At 35.5% G+C, this 25,183-nt stretch overlaps 1 protein-coding gene across 2 annotated transcripts in view; it reads right to left on the bottom strand.

Annotated features, from left to right (window-relative positions):
• Positions 1-25,183, bottom strand: part of CD109 (CD109 molecule) — a 163,777-nt gene that overhangs the window by 117,627 nt on the left and 20,967 nt on the right. For both annotated transcript variants that reach the window (XM_074237331.1, XM_074237330.1), the window contains exons 3-5: positions 4,788-4,816; positions 2,477-2,707; positions 519-644 (exon numbers count right to left, since the gene is read on the bottom strand). In XM_074237331.1, the coding sequence (XP_074093432.1) occupies positions 519-644; positions 2,477-2,707; positions 4,788-4,816 (386 nt within the window). The remainder of the gene's footprint in view (positions 1-518; positions 645-2,476; positions 2,708-4,787; positions 4,817-25,183) is intronic.

Raw genomic sequence — 25,183 nt, 5'->3', positions numbered from 1 at the left:
TGCAATTTGAGTAACTAAGATACTATAATACAGTTCACTGTACATAATTAATGCTGTGGAACTGAATTGCTGAATATTGCTTTTTAGACAACTGATTTTTTTAAATTAACAAAGATATATTAATTCAAGATTGGCATTAGCTAGTCAGTATCAATAAACACAAATATAATAAGATTCCAAACCCAAACTATAGCCATATATTCTCAATATCTTAATTGCTATGTTTAACAAATCATGTAAGAGATTATTTTGTCCTCATTTTATACCAATCTCCAGAATATATACTGCTAAAAGTGCTGAAATACAAATGGAAGATAAAATATTTAACCAAATTTATGAAATACAATCAGTTAAAAGTGAAACACCTCAAATTTTCTATTTTTATTAATCTTTGTTTCTGTTCCTTCTCATAAATGAAAAGATTGTCATCATACAGATGATGGATGGGAACATTTTTCCTCCTCCAAAAACAATGAAATCCTTACACGTGATTCTAAAAAGGTCAGAATTGTACTTACATTTACTCTTGCTTGAATAGACCAATCACCAAGTATTGGATTTGAAGATAACTGAAATGTTTTGGAAATAACTCCAAGGTCACCTTGTTCATCTGACCACTGTTGGATCAAATTTGATTTGGGATCCTATGATAAAAAATTAACATATCAATTATTTTAAAGATGATGAAGTCACTTCTGGGAAGAGGAAAAGAGCTAAAATTGCATCTTTTTCTCTTATAAATGGGGAAGGAACAAGCATGCCATATTATCTCATTTGATACTCACAATAATGCCAGGGAGGTCCTATTATTTGCTTATTTTACATTTGAAGTAACTGAAGCAGGGAGAGATTAAGTGATTTTATTAATGTAGTGCAGCTAGTAAGTTTAATTTCTCCTAACTTCAAGTCCAGTATTTTATCTGGCTATTTAATAATGGCTATTAATACTGCAGGGCAATCAAGTGGTACAATGGATAGAGCACTAAAGACTCATCTTTGTGAGTTCAAATCCAGTCTCAGACAATTTCTTGATAAGTCTCTTAACCTTGTTTGCCTCAACTCCTTATCTGTAAAATCAACGGAGAAAGAAATTTTGGCAATATCTTTGCCAAAAAAAAAAAAATTCCAAAAGGGGTCACAGAGAATTGGACCCAACTAAAATGACTAAAAAAGGGACATTTCACAGCACTCTCAGAACTTCCTCTTAAATTGGATTACAAGCAAAATACCTCCATAGTATGGCAGATATGTTTTGTTTCTGTCATTTTATTGAAGGAAAATCTTTCTCCCTTCTCCTTCTCATTGTCACAGTTGTGCCTAGACAACTGCCTCTCACTTCGGTGATCACCTACTGATTCATAGCTTTCTGCTACCTCCTTCTTCAATAGTTCCTTTATTCTGAAGAATGTTCCAAGATGGACATATAAGCAATCTTTCTATCAGACATTGCATATATTAACAACAACGCTGTGATCAACTATGGATTTGCTCATCTCAGAAGTACAATAATCAAAGACAATTTTAAAGAACTTGTGATGAAAAATATCATCCACATCCAGAGAAGGCACTATGGAGTCCATATGAATATCAAAGCTTACTATTTTCAATTTTTTAAAATGTTTTATATTTTGGTTTTTTTCTCTCAGGCTTTTTTTCTTTTTGTTCTGATTGTTCTTTCACAACATAGAAATATGTTTAACCTAGGTATACACACACACACACACACACACACACACATATATATGAATATACACATACATATATATGTAGATTGCTCTCTGACAGGGAAGGGGGAAAGGAAGAAAAAAATGTGGAACTCAAAATCTTACAGAAAAATGATTGTTAAAAACTATCTTTGCATGGGAAAATAAATATTTTTAAATGCTTTGACTGCAATTCAGAGAGCTGCGAATTCTGAAACAACACAAACAGCAATAGTGATAGTCTGGAACATCTGTATTAGTCTTCTATGTGGTATTAATCATAGAAGATTAGCAGATATCTTCCTATCTTATATATGAAAAACTTGAAGATGTTACAGAAAATTGCAATGAAAAACTTAGCTAGATCACAAGACTACAGCCTCACAATCAAGAACCCTGCAGAATAATGAAGGCACTCTCTAATGGTAAGAATACAACTAGATGTTGTACTGGGGGAATTTGGATTAAACATCTTTTAAGGTCCCTTCCAGCTATGAAATTCTGATTCTCGCCTTCTGCAAGAAACCATTTCTGAACTTCCCTAAAATACTACCATTAAAATATAGGTACTTTAAATTTATGAAGTCTTTTCCTCTTAAGAATTTAGGAGATGGAAATGAGTTAACAGATTCAGAAAAGTTAAGTGACTTTCAAATTGAATTTTGGCTTCAGATCTCCTTTCCAGGACTCTTCCCACTTTTGCTCATTTGTTAAAAGAGTTTGCAAATACAAAGCCAAGGGCTGGAGTGGCTATGTTTTCAACTGGTGCTTACCTTAATTAGGATGTCTGCAGCAGTTTTATAAGGCTTGAGGTCAGAATACAGAGCAACAATGCGGAATTTAACTTCCTGGTTTGGTTTGTAAAGGAACTTATCTGTTTGAATGAAGACAGTTAATCTCTTGGACTCAAAAGTCAAGTGAGTTTTATCAGAAAACAAAGCTTGATCTTGTGCATGTCCAGTGATATGTAATTCGTACAATTCATTTGCACTATTCCAGGGTAGCTGGAAAAAAAATGACAGGTCTTTGTTACAAGGTCAGATCAAATCAAGTACTCTTTTTTAATTCAGAAATGCTTTTAATCATGTAAAAGAACAGAAAGCTAACTACATACTTTGTTCAAATTATGTCTTCAAATCACAGAGTTCCTAGATAAATGCATAAGTATGATCTCCAATTTAAAGCAATCTCACTATGCCATTTTCAGTTCCAAGAGTCAATTTATCCTTACCCAAAAACTAATGAAGAGTTCAACTACTCAGTGGCAGACAGCTTTGAAGGGCATTTGATCTTATATAAGAGGAACCTCTCTCTTTCATCTTCTCTTTTTTCTCCTCCAAAATGCACTGTTTTCCTTAGCAAAAGATAAGCTCTGATGTTCCATGGCTTCTCAACTGCATAAATCATTCAGTCATTTATTAATTGATTAATATAATAATTAAGCTCAATCAGCATCACTGACTAAATTGCTATGCATTCTGTTCCATTTCTGCTATCAATCTTAACCCCTTCAGGGAAATCTCAAAATAAGTTTGTTTATAGCCAAACATGAAAGTACAAAGGATAATATGGTTATTATGCCAGAATAATCCCCAATAACAGGCAAACATCCCATGGTCTTGCCTTCTCAGGTAATATTTCAGTCCTCAGATACCTTTAATCAAATTCATTTAAACTACCACAGAAATATATAATAACCATAGTAACATTTATATATGCCAGCACCCAACATATCATATAAAATTATATCATTTAATTCAATTTATAAATACTTATCTATTTTATTATTCTATTTTTGGCTTGCTGATAAGAGCTTTTGCTCAAAAATTGCTCAAAAATTTTTGGCAGGCCTTTGATGACTCTGGATGACAGAGTGAAGCTGATGACTGCAACTCTGCCTCATTTTTGCTAAGGAAAACAGTACATTTAGGAGGGGGAAAAGAGAAACTGAAAGATAGGTTCGTCTTATAAACACAAGATCAAATGTCCTGTGACACCCCCCGACAAGGTTTACACCTTTTCCCTCCTTCCTTCTGCCACAGAATATCATTGATTAGCTGTATCTTAACCCACTGTACTATTAAAATGACAAATTCCTCTATCTTGTTGAAACTCTTCTTGGCAATGTCCCTGGAGCTAATAAACTTTTATCCTCCATTGGTCTCTTATGTGTGTGATCTTGCTCACTATTTGAAATCCTTCTCAGACCTGTTTAGGTCTGAAATTGAAGACCAGAACTCTCACAACAAGATAAAAAATAATTTATTAAAGCATTTTGGAAATCTTAGTAAGTTTCAGTTAGCCTTTTGTTTGATAACAAACAAATGAAATTATATAATAATCTGTATTATAGCTTATTGGTGTCTTAACCCCTTCTAGATTTTAAACTCCAGGAGGTTAAAGACTAGGGTTTTTATCTAATCTTCATATCTCCCTAAAACTTCTAGTTCAGAGCTCTGTACACAATAGATATGTTTTATAATGTTTGTTGCCACATTAGACCTATAGTACTCTAACATTTGCAAACCACTTTCTTCATACAACCCAAGGAGGTATTATTATCATCTACATTTTCCAGTGAAGGAAGCTGAGGCTTAGAGAGGGTAAATAACTAACTAGCAGAAAACAACATAACTAATGGTGTCAGAGGCAGAGAGATATTATTATCCCCACTTTACAATGGAGAAAATTGAGATCTAGCGGTACATGACTCACTCAAAGACATTAGCTAACTAAAAGAAGAGCCAAGACTAAAGACCACATAGATAGGTTCCAAACCTAGTGCTCTTTCTACTACTGACTGTTAACTAAGTTTTCTATCTGTAAATAGGCCACAAAACTTGAACCAAGTAGGAGGGTGAACAAGATATTTACTTTCTGGAACACTATGATTCCCTCGGTCTAAGGGTGAGAAATCTCTGCTATGACAATGGAAATTTAAGTCTCTGGAAAAATGTAATTAATGTTATTTGAATTCTGTACAACATAAAAACTGAGCTTAAGATGCTAATTTAATGAAAAGGACAAAAAAATTATATTTCCTCATTATTACCCTTTGGAATAGAACACAGAACATATACTTACAGCTGGAAGAACAAGAGTTCCAAATGAACCTAGGTGGAAAACAAGAAGAAAAAGAATAAACCTGAACAGCTTGACAAATAAACATTTATTTTTCTCAATAATACTCTCTTATTTGGGGTTTTAATTACAAACTTTTTAAAAATAGGTCACAATCAATACGAATATTTTTGTTTAATTAGAACTAAATCAAACCAAATTCATTTGGTTAAATCCCAGATTACCAATGAAAGCTAGCACATGTCCACATGCCCCAAAAGTCCCAAAATAAGTGACATCAATCTCACATAAATAAAAACTGCTCTGAGGGGCGGCTAGGTGGCGCAGTGGATAGAGCACCAGCCCTGGAGTCAGAGTACCTGAGTTCAAATCTGACCTCAGACACTTAAGAATTACCTAGCTATGTGGCCTTCGGCAAGCCACTTAACCCCGTTGCCTTGCAAAAAAAAAAAAAAAAAACTGCTCTGCTTCTAAAAATATTCACATATATATAAATTAAAGCAATACTATTTTGTAGAAGGAAAGAATTGGAAATTAAGGGCACCCATCAGAGAATAACTGAACAAGTTATAAATTATGAATATGATGAAAACACTATTATGCCATAAAAAAATGGTGAAGAAGGTAGTCTCAGGGAAATCTGGGAAGATTTATATAAACTGATATAATGGAGTGAGCAGAACTAGGAGAACAAGTTATATAAAAACAACAATATTATGAAGATGAATATCTCTAAAAGACTTAAGAATTCTGTTCAACACAATGAGTGACCATGATTTGTGGGGGTCCAGCCGCCGCAAGGACCTTGGAAACTGACAGGAGGGATAGAGTCGGAGAAATGAGTTGAGTCAACACAGGGGTAAAGACAGGAGCAGGCTGACTGACTGTCAGCTGCTTGGATTTATTTTTATAGTCTCAGAATCATGTAAGCATCAAGCAAGCAAGCTAAGATCATTTCCTTGGTTACAAAAGTATACAATTTTCATCATCAATCAAATAGTTCATATGGTTACAAGTTTGATCATGTAGTTAATTTTTTATCCCTGCTCAGGTCATGATGACCTCAACCTGTCTGCTACCTAGTTTGTTGCTGCATTGTAAAATTATTAATTCATTTAAAGTTATTAATTAAGCAATTCATTTAATGGAAAGTTTTTTATATTTTCTGTGTAAATAATGTTTTTTGATATACTCCCTTAATAATCTATAGTGAGGGTCTTTATGTTTGTCCACCCATCCATTAACTCTTACAATAACCAATTTGTCTTTCAGGCCTTGTTGGTAGAAACCATGGTTTCTGTGATTTTTTTATTCTTTACCATGAAACTAAGGCTGTTAGAGTTCACATATCAGTCACCTATACTAACTAACCATTTTCTCACCATCTTTTTTCATATATTCCTGTGTATGGTAAGGGGGGCAAAACTGTTAATTTCCCTGGAATTCTATCTGACCTATCTTGTATCTGTTTTCCCTGTATATATTCTGACATTTCCTTGAAATTCCCAGTGTTGGGTTTTCCAGAGATTTCATAATGTTGAAACCTTTTGTATGCTTCAGGGAGAGGCAGTCCTATTAAATTTGGACAGAGTTTACAATCTGTTTTATTCAGGAAATTTCCCTGAAATCCTTCCTTTATAGCCATTCCACTATTAGGATGAGTCACTATTGCAATCAATAACAGAACTATAAATATTGGTATGCATGGAATCCATACATATATATATATATATATATATATATATATAGTGAAGAAAGAAATGTTGTTCCATCAGGCGGCGTGGCCGCCTTGAGTCTTCTTGCCGCGACTATGTCAAGCAGCTTAGAGACCCTGGCTCCCAACAATGATTCCAGAGTACTTATGATTAAACACACTACCCAATTTCTGAGGAAAAAAGGTGATTAATCCAGAGTGCATGTTGAGAACTTTTTTTGTCAGGTTCAATGTTTTTCTTTAATATGCCTTATATATTTATAAAAGTATTTTTTTTCTCAATGGGAGGAAGGGAAAAGTATGGATTAGAGAAAAAAAGATAAATTTTAATTAACTGGAAAATAATTATTTTTTTTAAGCAAGGCAAATGAGGTTAAGTGACTTGCCCAAGGCCACATAGCTAGGTCATTATTAAGTGTCTGAGACCGGATTTGAACCCAGGTACTCCTGACTCCAGGGCTGGTGCTTTATCCACTGTGCCACCTAGCCACCCCAAAATAATTACTTTTTTAAAAAAAGCTTTGTCTCCCTTTTCTGTTTGCTTTCAGATGACTTTCCATGGAAATGCATTTTAAGGTGAGCACACAATAGGAAACTTCAGCATGTCTGCTAGATTTTTTTTTTATCTCATTGAGAAGAAATGGAAAACAATAAGCCTGGTGAGTCTGAAATTCTAGAAATCCAAAGGACAATCCTTCAAACTCTTCTGTTAACAAATTCTGCCCATTAGCTTTCTCCTTTCCCATCCATTTGCATATTTCATAGGCTACTCCCAACTTCCAATTTACCTCATCCTTATCACCCCTATAGCCCTCATTTTCACCTCTAACTTTCTCTTTTTTTTTTTTAAGAATTTTGAAGGCAAATGGGGTTAAGTGGCTTGCCCAAGGTAGGTAATTATTAAGTGTCTGAGGCTGGATTTGAACTCAGGGACTCCCGACTCCAGGGCTGATGCTCTATCCACTGTGCCACCTAGCCACCCCTACCCTCTAACTTTCTATACGCTCTTTCTGATACATTTTGATCCTAACATAACCTCCAATTTCCCCCATCTACTCCTCTTCTAGTTCACTCTATCCTGTGAAAACCCTGCTGCTTTATAAACAAAGTTTTCAACATCTCCAATCATCCTTTTTTAGTTAGGGAACTCCGGATGAGGAACTCCTTCTACCAAAGCAGATCAACAATTACTTTGAAACTTATAGGCATCCCTCATTTTATTGTACTTCACTTTTTTTTGCAGGCATTACATTTTTTACAAATTGAAGGCTTGTGGCAAGTCTGCATCAAACCATTTGTCCAACAGCATGTGATCAAAAAAAGTCTATCACATTTTGGTAATTCTTACAATATTCCAAACTTTTTCCATTATTCTTGGTGATCAGTGATCTTTAATGGTACTATTGTGGGGTTTTAGATACCATGATCTATCTTCCCATATAAGACAGTGAACTTAATTGATAAATGTTGTGTGTGTTCTGACTGCTGGACCAAGAAGCCATTCCCCTTTTTCTCTTCCTCTCTTTGGGCCTCTTTATTCTCTGAGACGCATAATATTGAAATTCGACCATATTCAAGTAAAAAGAGAGTCAACTGATTAACAAACTTCATTGTTATATTATTTTAAGAAATTGCCACAGGAGAAGATTGGGGAAAATTGGAATACTAAGCATTTTGGAACTATGCCCAAACGACTATAAAAAGAGAAAAGACTCACATGAACAAAAATATTTATGGAGGTCTTTTTGTAGTGGCAAAGAATTGGAAATTGAGGGGATGCCCATCAATTGGCATATGGCTGAACAAGTTGTGATACATGAATGTAATGGAATACTACTGTGCTACAAGAAATGATGAGAAGGCAGATTTCAGGAAAACCTGGACTTACTTACATGAACTAATACTGAGGGAAGTCAGCACAAACAGGAGAATAATTTACACCATAATAGCAACATTGTGAGATGATCAACTATGATAGACTTAGCTCTTCTCAGCAATATGATGATCTAAAACAGTTCCAAGACACATGATGGAAAATGCTATCCACATCCAGAGAAAAAAACTATGTGTCTGAATGCAAGCCAAAGTTTACTATTTTCACCTTTTTTGTTGTTTTTTGTTTTTTTTCCTTTCTCATACTTTTGCTATTTTGTCCTTATTCTTCTTTCACAACATGATTAATGTGAAAATATGATTAAGAGGATTGTACATGTATAATCTATATCAGATTGCTTGCTGTCAGAGGAGGGGAGAAGAGGGAAGGAAGAAAAATGTGGAACTCAAAATCTTACAAAAATCAATGTTGAAGGGCAGCTAGGTGGCGCAGTGGATAGAGTACCAGCCCTGAAGTCAGGAGTACCTGAGTTCAAATCCGACCTCAGACACTTAATAATTACCTGTGTGGCCTTGGGCAAGCCACTTAACCCCATTTGCTTGCCAAAAAAAAAAAAAAAACCTTAAAAAAATCAATGTTGAAAATTTTCTTCACATATAATCAGAAAAAAATACAATACTATTAAGTGGGATGGGGGAAAGAAATTGTCACAGCCACTCCAACCTTCAGCAGTCACTACCCTGATCAGTCAACAGTCATCAATAGCAAGACCAGAATCTCCCTCCACAAAACCATTACCACTCAACTAAAAGCTCAGACTCTGGTAAGCATTTTTTTTTAGTAATGGAGTATTTTTAATTAAGGTATATACATTTTAGACATAATATTATACATTTAATAAACTATAGTATCAAATAACATAACTTTTATATTCACAGAAAAAATATAATTTTTACATACACAGAGTAAAAAATGTGACTCCTTTATTATGACATTTATTTTATTGAGGTAGTTTGGAACCAATTGTTGATTTGTTTTGACAGAAGGAGATCCTCACCCAGAGTTTGGAGATGCTTATAAAGCAGCAGGGTTTTCATGGAACACAATGGACTAGAAGAGGGGGTAAGTGGGGAAAATTCGAAGATATATTGACTTGAATTGTACCCAAATGGGAGTAGAATACTAGAAAGCATCAGTCATCAAAACTACCTGGTAATGGTTAAAAAATAGAAAAATGGATCAGTGGAATAGATTAGGTGCAAAACAAACAGTAAATTGACTATGGTAATATACTGTTTAATAAACCCAAAGACTACTTTCTGGGATAAGAACTCACTATCTGACAAAAATTTCTAGGGGAAAAATGGAAAATAGAATGGCAGAATAGGAGTATAGAAGGTTAGAAGTGAAGATGCTGTTGTGCTGAGGGTTATAGGGATATTAGGGTTGAGGTAAATTGGAAGTTGACCCTGAATAAATCATTTAACCTCTCAGTATCCCAGGAAACTCTCTAAGACTATACAGGCATCCTTGTATGCAGGGCCACAAAGATTCTATGGGTTCCAAGGACTTCAATTCAAGTCTTCCATCACCTCTAAACCTACTTTTTTTCCCTACACCTTCTTTTCAATGCAGGTTATTCCATCTACTATACCCTGCAACCATTTAGGAGAAGGTAAGTCTGCTCCTTCTTGTTACCACTTCCAGGCCAAGGTTCTGCCATTATCATTCAATGCCATCTACTTATCATACCCTCCCTATATTCTCATCCTTATGATATATATACTGGACACATACATCTGTTTGATTAATGAGTTTTGGTTTCAATTCGCTCCTACAAAATGACACATTAACACCAACAAAACTAAAATTATATTTAATAAAGTGATTAAATATAATAAAAAGAAGAGCAAAGCCTATATAAAAGTAAATATTAAGAGAAAACATCACCAATTCAGGGGAGCTTCAACATCTGAATCAACAGCAGCTGGGGTATACTGGGGTACAGCCTCCCCACTATTGGGAAGGTCCTTTCCATGGGTGAGGCCAAGTTCTAATTAGATCTTATATAGCTTGAGAACAAAGAAGGCTTCTTGCCAATTTTTTGTGGAATAAAACCAAATTTTCCAGGTTGTCTGAGGATGAAGCTACCCCTCCCCGAACCCCAAGAATTTAGTGTTTACATCCAGGAATGGCTAGCTCCTGAAGAAATAAGGCCACGTTGATCAAGTACGGTTTTGAGAGTCTTTCCAGGACCAGTCAAGGACGTTCAATGGTTCTTTTAAATACTTAAGCTATTTTAAATATGTGCATGAGATCAATACTGCTCATCGACCCTCCCCATACATCAGGGGTGAATTGGGGGTCTGCAATTCTCTGTAGCTAAACTATAAGGCCTTACCATGGAAAATCTTATATCTTATATATTAACCATACAACATCTTTATGTAAAGGACACATTTCTACCTCTACCTCTACCAATACCTGGTTCAGGTTCTCTTTTCCCTTCATCTCCCAAGTGACTTCAAAATCCAAGCTGATGCCCTATATGGCAGTGGGTCTCATGGTCCCTTAACCTTCTCTACTCCAATGGCCTTCATCTTCAATCTATTTCAATTATACATCAGCACAGGCACACCTTGAACTTTTTTTTATCACTTCAAATTATCTGGCAACAAGATCCAAACATCTGATATTTTAGTTGCTTGTGAATAAATTCATGAATTTCTTAAGTTCAGAGCTCTGTTTACCTCCAAAATAAGATCAATCACTTTTTCTACTCAAAATCCTTCAAAAGATTTCCTGTTGTCAACTGACTAAATTTCAAATTTTTCAAACTACATAAGAACCTCCACAATCAGAAACAATTCTGCTTTTATCTCACAATAATCTCTTTTATATACACAACATTCTAACTAAATTGGATTTCTCACTCTCCCCTGTGTACATCCCACACTTTCCTACCTCTTGGTCCTTGCTTATTCTTTATAATTTAGGTTCTCATCTTCCCAGTCTACAATTTATCTATTGAACCTTATCTATCCCTTCAAGATCCAACTCAAATGCTACTTCATCCAAAAAGCCTTCCCTGATTCCTCATGCTGAAATGCTATCCAAAACCAGAGAAAGAACTGATAGAGTCCAAATGCAGATCAAAGAATCCTTTTTCGATTTTTTTTATTTTGGTCTATCTTCTTTCAGAACATGACTAATATAGAAGTATGCTTTGCATGATGACATATGAATAACATATCAAAAAAATTAATTAATATTAAAAATTGTCTTTGCAAGTAATTTGAGGGGGGAGAATAAAATATCATTAGCTAAAGTATTTCAAGAAAAAGTGCTATTAAAAAACCCATCTACTTTAAAATCTCACAACCCTAAGGAAATGTTCCTCCACCTTTTGATTTGTAACATACAAGGCAATGTAATTTTTAATACTCTTTGAAAAGCTTAGTACAATATTAAACAGTACTATATCATTCTAAATACAATTTAATGAGATTATTTACTGTGTTAATCTGCTGAATAAATATGTATACTCCTCAAAATGTCTCCTCCATTGGAATGTGAGTTCTTTAATAGCAGAATTCATATTTTTGTCCATTTTTTTATGGTTTTAGAATTCAGCATTGTGTTTGGCACACAAGTACTTAATAAATGATTGATGACTGATTGATTTGTGATCATTTTCTGTAAATAAAAAATAAACACAGTAATCTCATCATGGCAATGGGAAACACAGATTTAACTGATTGGACAGCAGCTTTTTTTTAGATTTTTTTTTTTGCAAGGCAAATGGGATTAAGTGGCTTGCCCAAGGCCACACAGCTAGGTAATTATTAAGTGTCTGAGGCTGGATTTGAATTCAGGTACTCCTGACTCCAGAGCCACTCCTCTATCCACTGTGCCACCTAGCTGCCCCAACAGTAATTTAAAGGAAAGTAAGCTTTATACTGTAGTTAAATTCAAACAAGCTTAAGTATTTTAAGTCCCTTGAAGTCATAAATCTTTTTATCATTATCTAGTTATTCTCCACATTATCTAGTAAAAAGCCTGTGCAAAATAGCCACAAATCAATTCAGTTTCACAAATATTTACTAAGTATCTACAAGAAATAAGGCAATCAATGAATAAATAACAATTATATGTTTTGTTGAAGTTGCCTTGGATGGTGGAAATAGTTATACATTTTAAAAGACTTGAATTCTATTCTTGTTTAGTAACGGAAGTTCATCAGCTTATTCACTTTGTTGTGGATGACACATCCATAACCAACAATTAAAAAGACTGTACTTCTGATTACCATTATGTTCTCAACCCAAGAACCTAGCCAATAGCTATAATTTTCCTTAGAGGCTAGGAGCACATCAAAATGTTGTCTATTGAGTCAGATCATTTTCAAACATTAACCAGTTGCCAAAGAATGAGCCAAGCTCTTCAGTTGGCAAGAAAAACAGGGATAAGTTGCCAGGACCAAGATGGCAACAAGATCCAAAAATTCTCTAAGAGAAGTTGCTTGTGAATAAATTCATGAATTTCTTAAGTTCAGAGCTCTGTTTATCTGAATTTCTCTTGAGAAAGATATTTGTATTACTTATGAAAGAAAACAAAGTGATTTATGTAGGGTCAATTCCAATTGACTATTTGATAATGAAATGAAGATGACTAGAACTGAGACTAAATAAAGATTGACACTTCCTTCCCTTTGGCAACTATGAGCAGTTTTATTCAGAAAATATTAGTAAGGAAATTCTCTTAAATCTTGAACTAAATACTCTTTTTTTTCAAAGAGTACTTTTTTAAAATAGTTAAAAGTTTGAGGAACTGAGACTAATTGTTCAGAGAAAACCTCTCAGTCTCTAAATTACACAAAAACTGTATTATGTAGTCTAGAAGCAGCTCATTAATTGCTCTAACCAGAGTACAGATTCATTCAAGAAACTTAGTTTAAAGGAATGAAAGGCATTACTTCATCATTACTTCAAGACTCCAAGGATCCCTGTATTTACCCATATTGGTACTTGTCACCACTGGTGCAGAAAGCAATCTCTCCATACTTTTGAGTGGATAGTCTTCATAAGCTACTGTGAACAGAAAAAGTTCATTACCTAGTGTACAAGTCCTATCTCTGGCTATGAGCCTCTCTGCACTTAACCAGAAGGCTTCTTAGACAACAGACATCTCCATCACTGACCTATTCTCAAAGTCTATGCAGCAAGGTAAAATTTGCCAAAAATTTACATTACTGACCTTGCCAGGATTACCTCTGTAGCACTCTGAGGTATTAAGAGTTTGACTTCAGTGAAGGAATTCAGAAATTTATTTACTAAAATCTTTGAAAACCTACTATTTGTAAAACCTAGTGCAAAATTTACAAGAAATAAATATGCATGAATTTTTTAAACACATAGTCAGATCTCTCTAGCCAATTGATTGTAGGTTATCAGGTGCAGGAGTAGGGCAAACCTCAAAGAAACAGACAAACAGAAAAGGTCAAAGCAGGATTCGAGTCCAGATTCCAGATCACAGACCAAGAACTGAAAATCAGGCAGGCATAAGGAGAAGACAGATCAGAGCTAAAAGTTACAATGAGGAAAAGACAAAGTCATTGAACATATGTGCTTCTTCCTTATCTCTGCCTCCTCTCCTGTGCTTTCTTTTTAGTTCAGCTCAGGAGTCACCATCTATAAGATTTCTCTTGATCTCTTCCCCTCCTCCCCCCTTTAGTCCCTCCAGTTATTAAAGCCCTCATCTTCCTGGAATCATTTTGCATTTACTTATTTTGGTATATGCATCCCCTACACACACACTCACACACACACACACAAGACACAAGCACATTCACACAATCACATTAGATCAGCAATCAGAAAAGACCTGGATTAAGTACAGAAGAACAAAGAGAAACATTTGGGTCAAAAGTTACATCAAACAGGAACCAAGAAATGGGTTGAAGAGGTAGCACAAAGTGAGCAGAACCATCAGAAAGAAGATTAATTACCGAAGCAATCTGCTTCAGTCTTAACATTTTTAAATGCTTCCTTTGGAAGATGAAACCAGTCCCCAAGTATGGATAGACTGAGGGTTAGAGATAGCTGAAATAGAGTATCTAGGTATAGTGAAGGAGATAGAGAAGAGAGGATCAAAGAATCATGAATTTAAAACTGAAAGAGACCTTAGAATTCAAGTTCAATCTCCTCACAACATGGATGTGGGAACTGATGCCCAGGAACATTAAGTGACTTGCTAAAGTCACAGTAAATAAAGCAACAGGACAGGGATTTTATTCCACACAGTATTATGCTATAAAGGAACTGTTCCTGACATTACACAAATTAGAAAGACTATTTCTCTATTCCAAAGGAAAAAATTTGACATTTTTAAAGTGGAAAAGTCACTGTCATTGCCCCAGAGTTCAGAACCCACCACTGTGGTAGAGACAGGATGAGGGGAAGTTGCAGAATGAGGGGAGGGAGGAGGAGGAGGGGAAGAGGAAGGGAAAAGATTTTTGTCTGGGCAGCTTTTGTGCGTGCCTGGATTGAATTAGGTTATACTCTCCATGAGTAGTTAATTCCATGGATAGTCACACAAATAACCAGTTACGGGAGGAAACAGAGTGAAGTAGTTGTATTGCTGACGATTCCAATAATTAGTTATGCAGGTTGGAAGGATTGAATGTGCTCTTTCTGTCCTCCAGTGGAATGATCAGATATTCCTTAGAGTCCAGTCATGATCCCCTGGGCCATTACGTAGCCCCCACTTTAGAAACTACTAGATCAGACCTTCAATTACCATTCTTAAATTCACTCCAAATAACTCACCCAATCCTATTGCTTCAACATTTATACATCAATCCTGATCTCTCTCCCAAGCCCTTGTCTCACATTTATAATAGCTTGCTAGACACTTCTACAGGGCTATCACTTCAAGTTCAACATTTTTAACACCAAATTCATCATCTCTTCCCTAAAACCACTTCCTCTCCCTGACTTACTAATTTCTTTTTTTTCTTAAGGATTTTTTTTGCAAGGCAAATGGGGTTAAGTGGCTTGCCCAAGGCCACACAGCTAGGTAATTATGTGACTGAGACGGGATTTGAACCCAGGTACTCCTGACTCCAGGGCCGGTGGTTTATCCACTGCACCACCTAGCTGCCCCCTGACTTACTAATTTCTGCTAATGGGACAAGCATTCTTCCAACTCAAGGCTAGAAATTATCTTGGACCCCTTCCTTCTCTTGATTTTCATATTCAATAAATCAGCAAATTATGTTTGTTATTTAATCACAATCTTTCTCCCATCTACCTTTTCTTTTTCTTCCCCTTAAAAAGAAGTGCTTTCCTGAGGATCAATGAAAACATGAATATTTCTTCCCAATCACCTAGATACTTACCTTTCTTTTTTTCCCCATTTCTACTTCCTTAATTCAAGTTCTTATCTGCCTTAAATTCAGAGGTTCATAAATTTGGAACTAGAAGGAACCTCAAAATCATCTAGTCCAAGCCCTTTTCTTTTTCATTAGGCAAATAAGATGTAAAGAGTTGAAGTGATTTGCCCAGGTTCACATAGGCAGAAAATAAAAGATTCTAATCCAAATCTTCTAACTCTCATTCTAGGACTCTTTCTACTGCCATCCCTCTTTATTAGACATTGGGACTCTGAAGCATCTTTCTGGAAAAGAAACATGTATTATGATCACATCTAAATACCTATCATGAACTTGTAAAGAGGAAATCAATAGCTTTCAGTTTCATTATAGACTTCCAAAACAGTCTTTTAGGCATAACTTTTCTCTCCTTTAGATGGAAAGAGAAAAAAGTATTTTGTTAATGTCAGTATGTGGAATTATACTTAGAAAATGACTAAAATGCTCATACCCTTTTACCCTGAGATCCCATTGCTAAATATATATCACAAAAAGGTTAAAGTCAGAAAATTCCCATCATGCATATGAAAATATGTATAGGAACATTTTGTTATTATTGCTGTTGTAGTAATAAAAATATTGGAATCAAATAAGATATCCATCAATTGTCAATAATAATAGTAAATAAACATTTATCAAGCATCTACTAGGTACCAGACACAAGAGTTGGTGAAATACAAAGAAGAAAAAATGTCCTTGACTTCAAGGAGCTTACAGTCTAATGAGAGAAGTTAATCCACATATAAGGAAAGTGAAAAGTATTATGGGGAGAATGGGAAGAAGATACCCAGTGTGAGAACATGTTAAAGAAGTTCAAAAAGGTCCAAAATCAATACAAGTAGTAGGAAAGAGGGGAAAAACTGTGCACGGATCCCTCCTCAAAGTGAAGTTTTGGAATTCCTGGATATAGCTTCTAGTCAGAAGATTCAATCAGAGGGGCAGAGAGTAGAGATGAATATCAAATGCCAAGTATTCATGATACCTGAGCGAATTCAGAGAATACATCAATTTCCCAATGATGTCCTGGGCATAAAGGGATGATGGAGAAATCTAAAAAAAGTCCAAAGTCATGCCACAGGCAGGAAATGGTAGACAAATTGTGGCCTATGAATGTAACTAAAGATGAAGTCATCAAAAGAAATGAAAAAAGTGAAGAATTATGTATATAGTTTTCTTATTTCTCTCTGTATCATTTCATATATATTATTACAGCATAAATGACTTTAAAAACAGAATATAGTGTAAAATCAATTTGTCATTTAAAAAATAAAGAAAATGAACTTCATTCTCACGGGGGGAGGGAACTATATAAGTGGGATATTGAATATACTATAACATACAATTGATATGCTGGTTAGTTTTGAAGCACTAGTTTGCTTTTTCTTCTCTTTATTTATTGTTACCAGAGAGTCATCTCTGGATCAGGGAAAGAAGAAGAATATATATATATATATTCCAGAAGGAAATTTAGGAAAATGTTTAAAATAAAATAAAATTACAAGTCTAAGAGAAAAATGTTGGATCTTTTTTCCTTGTAATCTCAACACACATATTTTAAATCCCATGATCACTGATTCCATACAAGTTATGGCTACATGGGTCACCAACATTATCAGTCATCATTCATCTTTCTCTGAATCTTAGTGTTTGCTTTAAAACTCTTTTGTACTCAATATGAATTAATCCATGAAAAAGTACTTAATAGACATTTGATATGTGCCAAGCACTTCACTAGGTTCTGAGAATACAAAGAAAACATGAAATAATCTCTCCTTATTAAGGATCTTCCCCCAAAACTTAACCTCTTAAAGAGGTTTTGGCCTGTTCTATACCTTTGGAGCTCATTCCAAGGTCTATTTTCCAACCAAATTTATTTATTAAAGGTTTCCTGATTTCAGTCTGCCCTCTCCCACTGGTCATCCCACATTCCTGGAATGCATCAGCTCTATATCCTGACTGTTGAAATCTTTTTTTTTTCAAGGTCATTTCAAGTACTACCTTTGAGGAATGAGGGAGTAAGGGAATGGGGAGCATACTTTAGACAAAAGAATCTTTTTAAGCACAGTTACACAATTCATATCCTATAGTAGATAATAAATTCTTGTTGAATTGATTTTATTTATTTCTTCTCTTAACCATTCTCAAGTAAAGGTACATCTTATATTTTAATAGGGTCTTCTGAAGAAATAATCCTCTAACCTAAATGATTACTAAAATTCTGGATTCTTCAGTCACAGTATAAGGCTGCTAAAGGAAATATTATTGAACAGGACAGCTTTTTTGTTCCTTTTTTTAGATACAGGAACTTGAACACAAGAACTTGGATATATTTTTTTTAATTTGTACTCTGTAGTATAAAGATTTGCTTCTATTACAAACTGGACAGCTTCCTGGTTGTACTATGAGTATTGTTTGAAGTTAATTTTCATAATCTTTACATATATCCATCCTCAAATATAAATTAAATCAAAACCATGCTCCTAAGTATGTTTAACAGCATATCAATTAACCAAAAGTCTATTAAAAATTTTAGTACTCAAAAACTTTCAGTCATTCCCTATGTAAGACCTCTATCATTTTTTAAAAAGTTCTTCAGGTACTAACCTACTAACCAACTTATGTTATGGGTGGGGGGTATTAAGGGTCTTTTCCAATACTTTCCCCATTCCATGGTCTATTTTCCAACCAAGTTTAGCTATTAAAGTTTCCCTGATTTTGTCTGCCCTCTCCCACTGCCACTCTACATTTCTAGAATACATTAGTTCTATATCTCTCTAACTGTTGAAATCTTTTCTTCAAGATCATTCCAAGCATGACCTCTGAGGGGTAGGGGAGTAAGGGAATGGGGAGAAGAGTCAAGGTGGGAAAGAAAAGGCAGAGGGGGATTGCCTGAGAAAATTCCCCTTCAAATAATTTTAAATAGCATCTCAAAACAAATTCTGGAGCAACAGAACCCACAGAAAGGTACTACTTTGGACTGTATTTCTAAAACTCCCTTCTCCCTTTAATAATGCCTGTCCTTTTTTAGACCATCCTTGGCACTCTTCTTCAGGCACTGAATATTTTCATGTTCTCTTTATCATCCTTACAATAAAGTCAGCTTTGCAAAAATGGATTTTATAAATGCATTAACAATGAGCTATTTGGATCTTATTGGGGACAAAGTCTCTGACATAAACCAAAAAATCTTTCTAGCCTAAGACAACTTAGAAGATCCTCAGGAAAGTAAGTTGTACCAGAATGAGAGTGGAACTCAGGCTAAGCCCCGCAAACTATCATCTGGACACTGAATCAACAGTGACTTCCAGAGCTCTCAATCCACAGAGAGTATGAGGATAAAACAACTGGTCAGAAGGAGATAAAAGGATCCCCTTGCTAACACTGGGTACAGGGCTCTATTGCATTGCCTATACTCTGATTTGGGTCAAAATCCTAGATCTTGGTCCCAAGACAAGAAGGAGACACCTGAACTTGTGGCCATAGGGTAAAAGGAACCCTGTTCGGCGTTTCAAGACAGAAAAAGAGAGCTTATGATCACTCACAGACAAAGCACAGGCCAGGGGAAATGTAAACACAACTCTCCTGAAATTATACCACCTAGAAAAAACTAGAAACTCACAGACCCCCAGAAACTAGCTCTGAAAACAGTCACACACAAAAACCTGAAACTTGGAATAGTTCCTTCTCCACTGTGGGAGCAGAATCCAACTTCAACATAAAATTAAAATTCGAGAAATAGGTAATGAGGAAAGAACAAAAAAAGAATCTGACCACAGAAAGTTACCATGGTGACAGACGATCAAAACAAACTTAGAAGAAGACAATAAAGTCAAAACTGCTATATTAAAGCTTCAAAGAAAAATGAGAATTGGTTCCATGCCCCCCAAAAAAATCCTGGAAGAGCTCAAAAAGGATTTTTTAACATCAAATAAAAGAGATAATGAAAAATTGGGCAAAGTGATACAAGAAAATCATTTAAAATAGTCATGTACTACCTTCTTCGTGATGCCTTCCTCTCTCTCTCTCTCTCTCTCTCTCTCCTCAAATTTTCCTATAACACTTTGGATAACTCTCTCCTTTGTTCCCCATCTACCTTGTACTTTTTTAAATGTCTTAACATATTGTTAGAATGTAAGTTCCTTGACAACAGGTGCTGTGTAATTTTTCATTTTTAAATTTCTCTCTCCATATACACAACCCTTCAACCATTATTTTTTCCTTTAATAGCATGCATAGGGGCAGCGAAGTGATGCAGTTTATAGAGCATTGGTCCCAGAGTCAGGAGAATCTGAGTTCAAATCCAGTCTCAGACACACACTTAATACTTAGCTAAATGACCTTGGGCAAGTCACTTAACCACTATCAGTCCACTGAATCTTACAAAAAGTCTTACAAAAAGGTGGCAGCTCAGGAGTACCTGAGTTTAAACCCAACCTCAGACACTTAATAATTGCCTAGCTGTGTGACCTAGGGCAAGTCACTTAACCCCATTGGCTTAAATAAATAAAACTTTTAAAAATAAATAAAAAGTCTCACAAAAATCAAAAAAACTCAAAAGCATGTTTAAATATTTGCTATATTTCATAATTTCACTTAAAACAGAAAACAATATGATATATGATCAGAAATTTTAAAAGAATTATTTAGAATGTTGAAAAACTATCTTTGCATATAGTTGAATAGTAAATAAATTTAAATTTAAAAAGAGAACTATTTAATTGCTACTAAAGAAAAGCAATTTAAGTACAAAAATAAAGGTTGAATGGAGAACTTTCTTTTCCATCTTGGGACACTAACACAGAGACAAAATTACATAAATAAAAAGCAACTGTGTTTTTTAAGAGAGAAAGATAAATCATCCCACGCATCCCATCTTAAGAACGGAAATATGAAGCTTAAGTTCAACAAATAATAAAAGCATATTTCTGTTCTTCATTAGGACAACTTGACCAGCAGGTAGATACCTATGCAACATGATTTCAGAAAGGGTCCCTTGTTCAAAAATTTTCATTCCCTCATCAAATTTGTTAAGGTTTGAAATTGTATAACTAGTTATTAGTTTTTTTGGTTTATACCAGGGACTTTGTCCCCGTTAAAATTCAAATAGCTCATTATTAAGGCATTTATAAAATTCATTTTTGCAAAGCTGACTTTATTGTAAGGATGATAAAGAGAACATGAAAGTATTCAGTACCTGAAGAAGAATGCCAAGGATAGTCTAAAAAAGAATAGGCATTATTAAAGGAAGAAGGGAGTTTTAGATATACAGTGCAAAGTGGTGCCTTTCTGTACTCACACACATACCTCAGGCTAATATAAATGCAGACTCACAAGAAAAGTAACCATGTAACAATGCTCTTCAGAATCATAACACAATAAGATCTTGCTTATGCTCTTGTCCAAAAGACCCAGTCCTATGGTCACAATATGATAATTATCATTTCATAAACATGAAGTTTCTATGTATTTGTAAGCTATGTACGTACAGACAAGCCTCAGAATGAGTAAGCCGCCAATGATCTGCTTAGGAATATTGGTAGAAGCTGCCAGGTCCTTTTTTTTTTGCTTTTCTTTGAACCTCCAGAGCGTAGCATAGGTATACAATAAGTGATTAATAAATTCTTGTTGATTGACTGGAATACTGACTTCCTCCTCTTGGAGTTCATCAGTCCTGAATCTTTAATTATACCACCACAATAGTTTACTAAGTTGCTGAGCATATGTTATATGAAAGAGGCACAGTGGGGTATTTAAAGATCCTGCCCTTCTTGCCCTTTCAGGAAGGGGACAGGGAGGGAGACTCTTTATGTGTGGAAGCATCTGAGAAAGAAGTAATGGTATTTAAGTTGAACCTTTTAGAATAACCAGAAACAGATAGACTAAAGTGGGACAGGAATTCCTGTAAAAGCCACAGAGTTAAGGAAGCACGGGAAGTTTGGGAAACAGTGAGTAGCCTAGATTTGTTCATCCCTAAATTACTATTCCAGCCATACATCACTGCCAAATGAACATTCCTTAACATTCCTCTAATTAGAGGATTAGATACTAGAAGGGATCTATCTGTAGATTGATCTAAGATAACCTATTCATTTTACAACACTTCTCCCTCATTTCTCACAGTCAATCAGTTGCCAGGTCCTAATATTTCTACCTTGACAATGTATCTCCCGTCTTCTCTGTAGTCACACTGTCACTCCAGTTTGGGTCTCCAGCCTCTCTCTCCTAAACAACTGCAATAATCAATCTCCTGACATAGTTTTTTTTTCTCTACCCAATCCATCCTCCACACTACTGGCTGATGATATTCCTAAAACACAGGTCTGACAATAATAATAATAATAATAATAACAATAACAACAACTAACATTTATGACTCTCCTAATGATGATGATGCTTGACTTTCCTTCTTGAAGACCATGGCATTAGGGAAGTGATGACATGACATACACATGAATTGGATTGGAGAGAGGGAGGAGCTGTGCTAAGTCACCATCTCACTTTCTGCTCCAGAGTCATCTGGGTCCTGTAGCTAGATATGAATCAGGACAACTGGAGATAGTCCTTTCCTCTAGGACTATCAGGGTTAAGTGACTTTGCCAAGTTCACACAGCCAATAAATGTCTGAGGCCATATTTGACTTTTAGGATACCCCACAGCCCCATCTAGCTGCCTTATTCTACTAATGTCCCTAGGAAGTAGGAGTTTTTATTGTCCCCATTTTACAGGTGGCATAACTGAGGCAAACAGAGGTTAGGGGACTTGCTCAGGGTCACAAAACTAGTAAGTTTCTGAGGCTAGATATGAACTCAGGTCTTCCTGACTCTGAATCCAGTACTCTACTCATTGGACCACCTAGCTACCTCAGGTGAACCCACCTTACTCTCCTCAATAAACTCTGGCTTTCTCTTGCCACTAGAAGTAATGAAATACAAACTCCTCTCTTTGGTTTTTAAAGTCTTTCACGATCTGGCTCCACGCCTATCTTTTAAAGCTTACTGAACATTATTCCCATGGATGAGCTGGCTCTAACTCTAAAGGCTTATGAATTATTAACTTTTCAGCATAAGAATTTAAAGTTCAGAAATGGGGGCAGCTAGGTGGTGCAGTGAATAGAGCACCAGCCCTGGAGTCAGGAGTACCTGAGTTCAAATCTGACCTCAGACCCTTAATAATTACTTAGCTGTGTGGCCTTGGGCAAGCCACTTAACCCCATTTGCCTTGCAAAAACCTAAAAACAAAAAAAAAAGAACATAAAGTGTAAGTTTAGGAATCCTGTTACTCTCTGTTAGCTCCAGTGATTCCATATAACTTCTAGGCTCAAATATAAACTCTTCTGTTTGGGGTTGAAAGCTCTTCATAACCTGACCCTCTTTCTAAATTTCCTTGGGCTTAAGTGACTTGCCAAGGTCACACAGCTAGTAAAAATCAAGTGTCTGAGGTCTGATTTGAGCTCAAGTCTTTGTGCTCTATCCATTGTACCACCTAGCTGCTTTCTAAATTTTTTCACTCTCTATTCCCTTCTATGAACTCTATGAAACAATTGGCCTACAAGCTCTTACTTGTACCCACTACTCCATGCCTTTGGATGGACAATTCCCCAGCCTGGAATGTTCTTTCCTCTCACCTCCGTCAGTTACCCTAACTTTCTTCAAATTTTATCTCAAAAGCCATCTTCCACAGGAAGTCTTTCCCATTCTGCTAGCTGCTAATGTCAGGCATTTCAGATTACCTTCATTTATTCCATACATTTTGTATATACCTATTTACTTATGTATTATATTGTCTCCCCCATTTTACTGTGAACTCCAAGAGAAAGAGAGAGACAGAGACAGAGACAGATAGAAACAGAGAGATAGAGACAGAGTTCATATCTAGCCTCAGAGACTTACTAGTGTTGTGACCCTGAGCAAGTCCCCTAACCTCTGTTTGCCTCAGTTACACTATCTGTAAAATGGGGACAATACTACTTCCTAGGGGCATTAGCAGAATAAGGCAGCTAGATGGGGCTGTGGGCAGAGCTCCTATCCTAAAAGTCAAATCTGGCCTCAGACATTTATTAGCTGTGTCAACTTGGGAAAGACAGAAAGAGAGAGCGAGAGAGAAACCATATTTTTCTTTCCTTTATTCCTTAGCACAAAGTTCAGCAGAAGGTGTATAATAAATGCTTGATGAATATCAAAACAATGAATGAGGAAACTAAGACCAAGAGAGAAGAAAAAAAGACTTTTCAAAAGTCACAGCAGAGCCAGGAATAGAATCCAGATTTCCTGCTTTCAATTCAGTAAATGTCACTTATTTCTTGTATATGATTCCTATCTTCCTTATCTGAACAGCCTATTTGAATCTCCTCATTTTTCCCTATGGCACACACCCAAGAGGCATGCATACCATCAGAGTTTAATTGCTATATTTGATGGGAAAGTTACTTAAACCCATTGTCTTGCAATAGTCAAAAGAATAATAAAATAAAATAAAAATAGCTGTAGTCACATTCATATGGCACCTTTGAAACCTCATTCTCTCAAGACTTCAAAACAATATTAATTTTGCTATTAATAGCAGTCTGGTCTCTAAAAGGCTTTCCTCTCTAAGGGTTAAAGTACTGGAAAAATAACAGAAACCATGAATTTCCTCGCCTAATTGCTAAGTCTTCTGCAGTCCTCAAACAGAAACTCTCCTGCTCTCCCACTTAAAACTGACTACATTACTCATCATCAATTTCTGATTATGTGAGCTCACAGAAGAAAACCCCTTCCGGCAACCTCAAGCCCTAGAGACCATTCACCTGCTGGCTCACTGACTTCCTACTCTAGGGAACATAACTTCTTCTGCCTAGTTTTCAAGATCTTTTCAAGTTAAATGCACCCTATTTATCCAATTTTATTTCAGTTAATTCTCCACACCCATTCCTCATCCTACTTAATCCCATCTCACTAGTATATATATATATATATATATATATATATATATATATATATATATATATATATATCCATATATGCATATATTTATGTATACCAAACCCATTTTCATCTGAAACTTCCCAATCCTTCTATCCTTTGATTATAACCTCTTCTTCAAACTGCTACAACACTGATTTTAAGTACATAATTGTCTACCATCATATAACATTTGGTAATTACTTCATGGATATTCATCTTGTCCATATCCTGTCAGCTCCCTAAGCTCTGATGCTTTGGAATCCTTCTCAGTGCTTGGAATAGTGCTGTTAGTTAGTATTCAATACTTACTATGAAGAACCAACTAAGTGGCACAGTAGATAGAGCCCTGGTCCTGAAGTCAGATTGAACCAAATGCAAATTAAATCTCAGACTTTTACTAGCTGTGTAACTTTGAAACAAATCACTTAACCCTGTTTGCCTCAGTTTTCTCATTTGTAAAAAAGAACTAGAGAAGAA

This window comes from Macrotis lagotis, chromosome 5 (assembly GCF_037893015.1).
Source record: "Macrotis lagotis isolate mMagLag1 chromosome 5, bilby.v1.9.chrom.fasta, whole genome shotgun sequence".
Taxonomy (NCBI): Eukaryota; Metazoa; Chordata; class Mammalia; order Peramelemorphia; family Peramelidae; genus Macrotis; species Macrotis lagotis.
The sequence above is the reverse complement of the archived record's forward strand: the minus strand, read 5'-3'. Positions and strand labels throughout refer to the sequence as shown.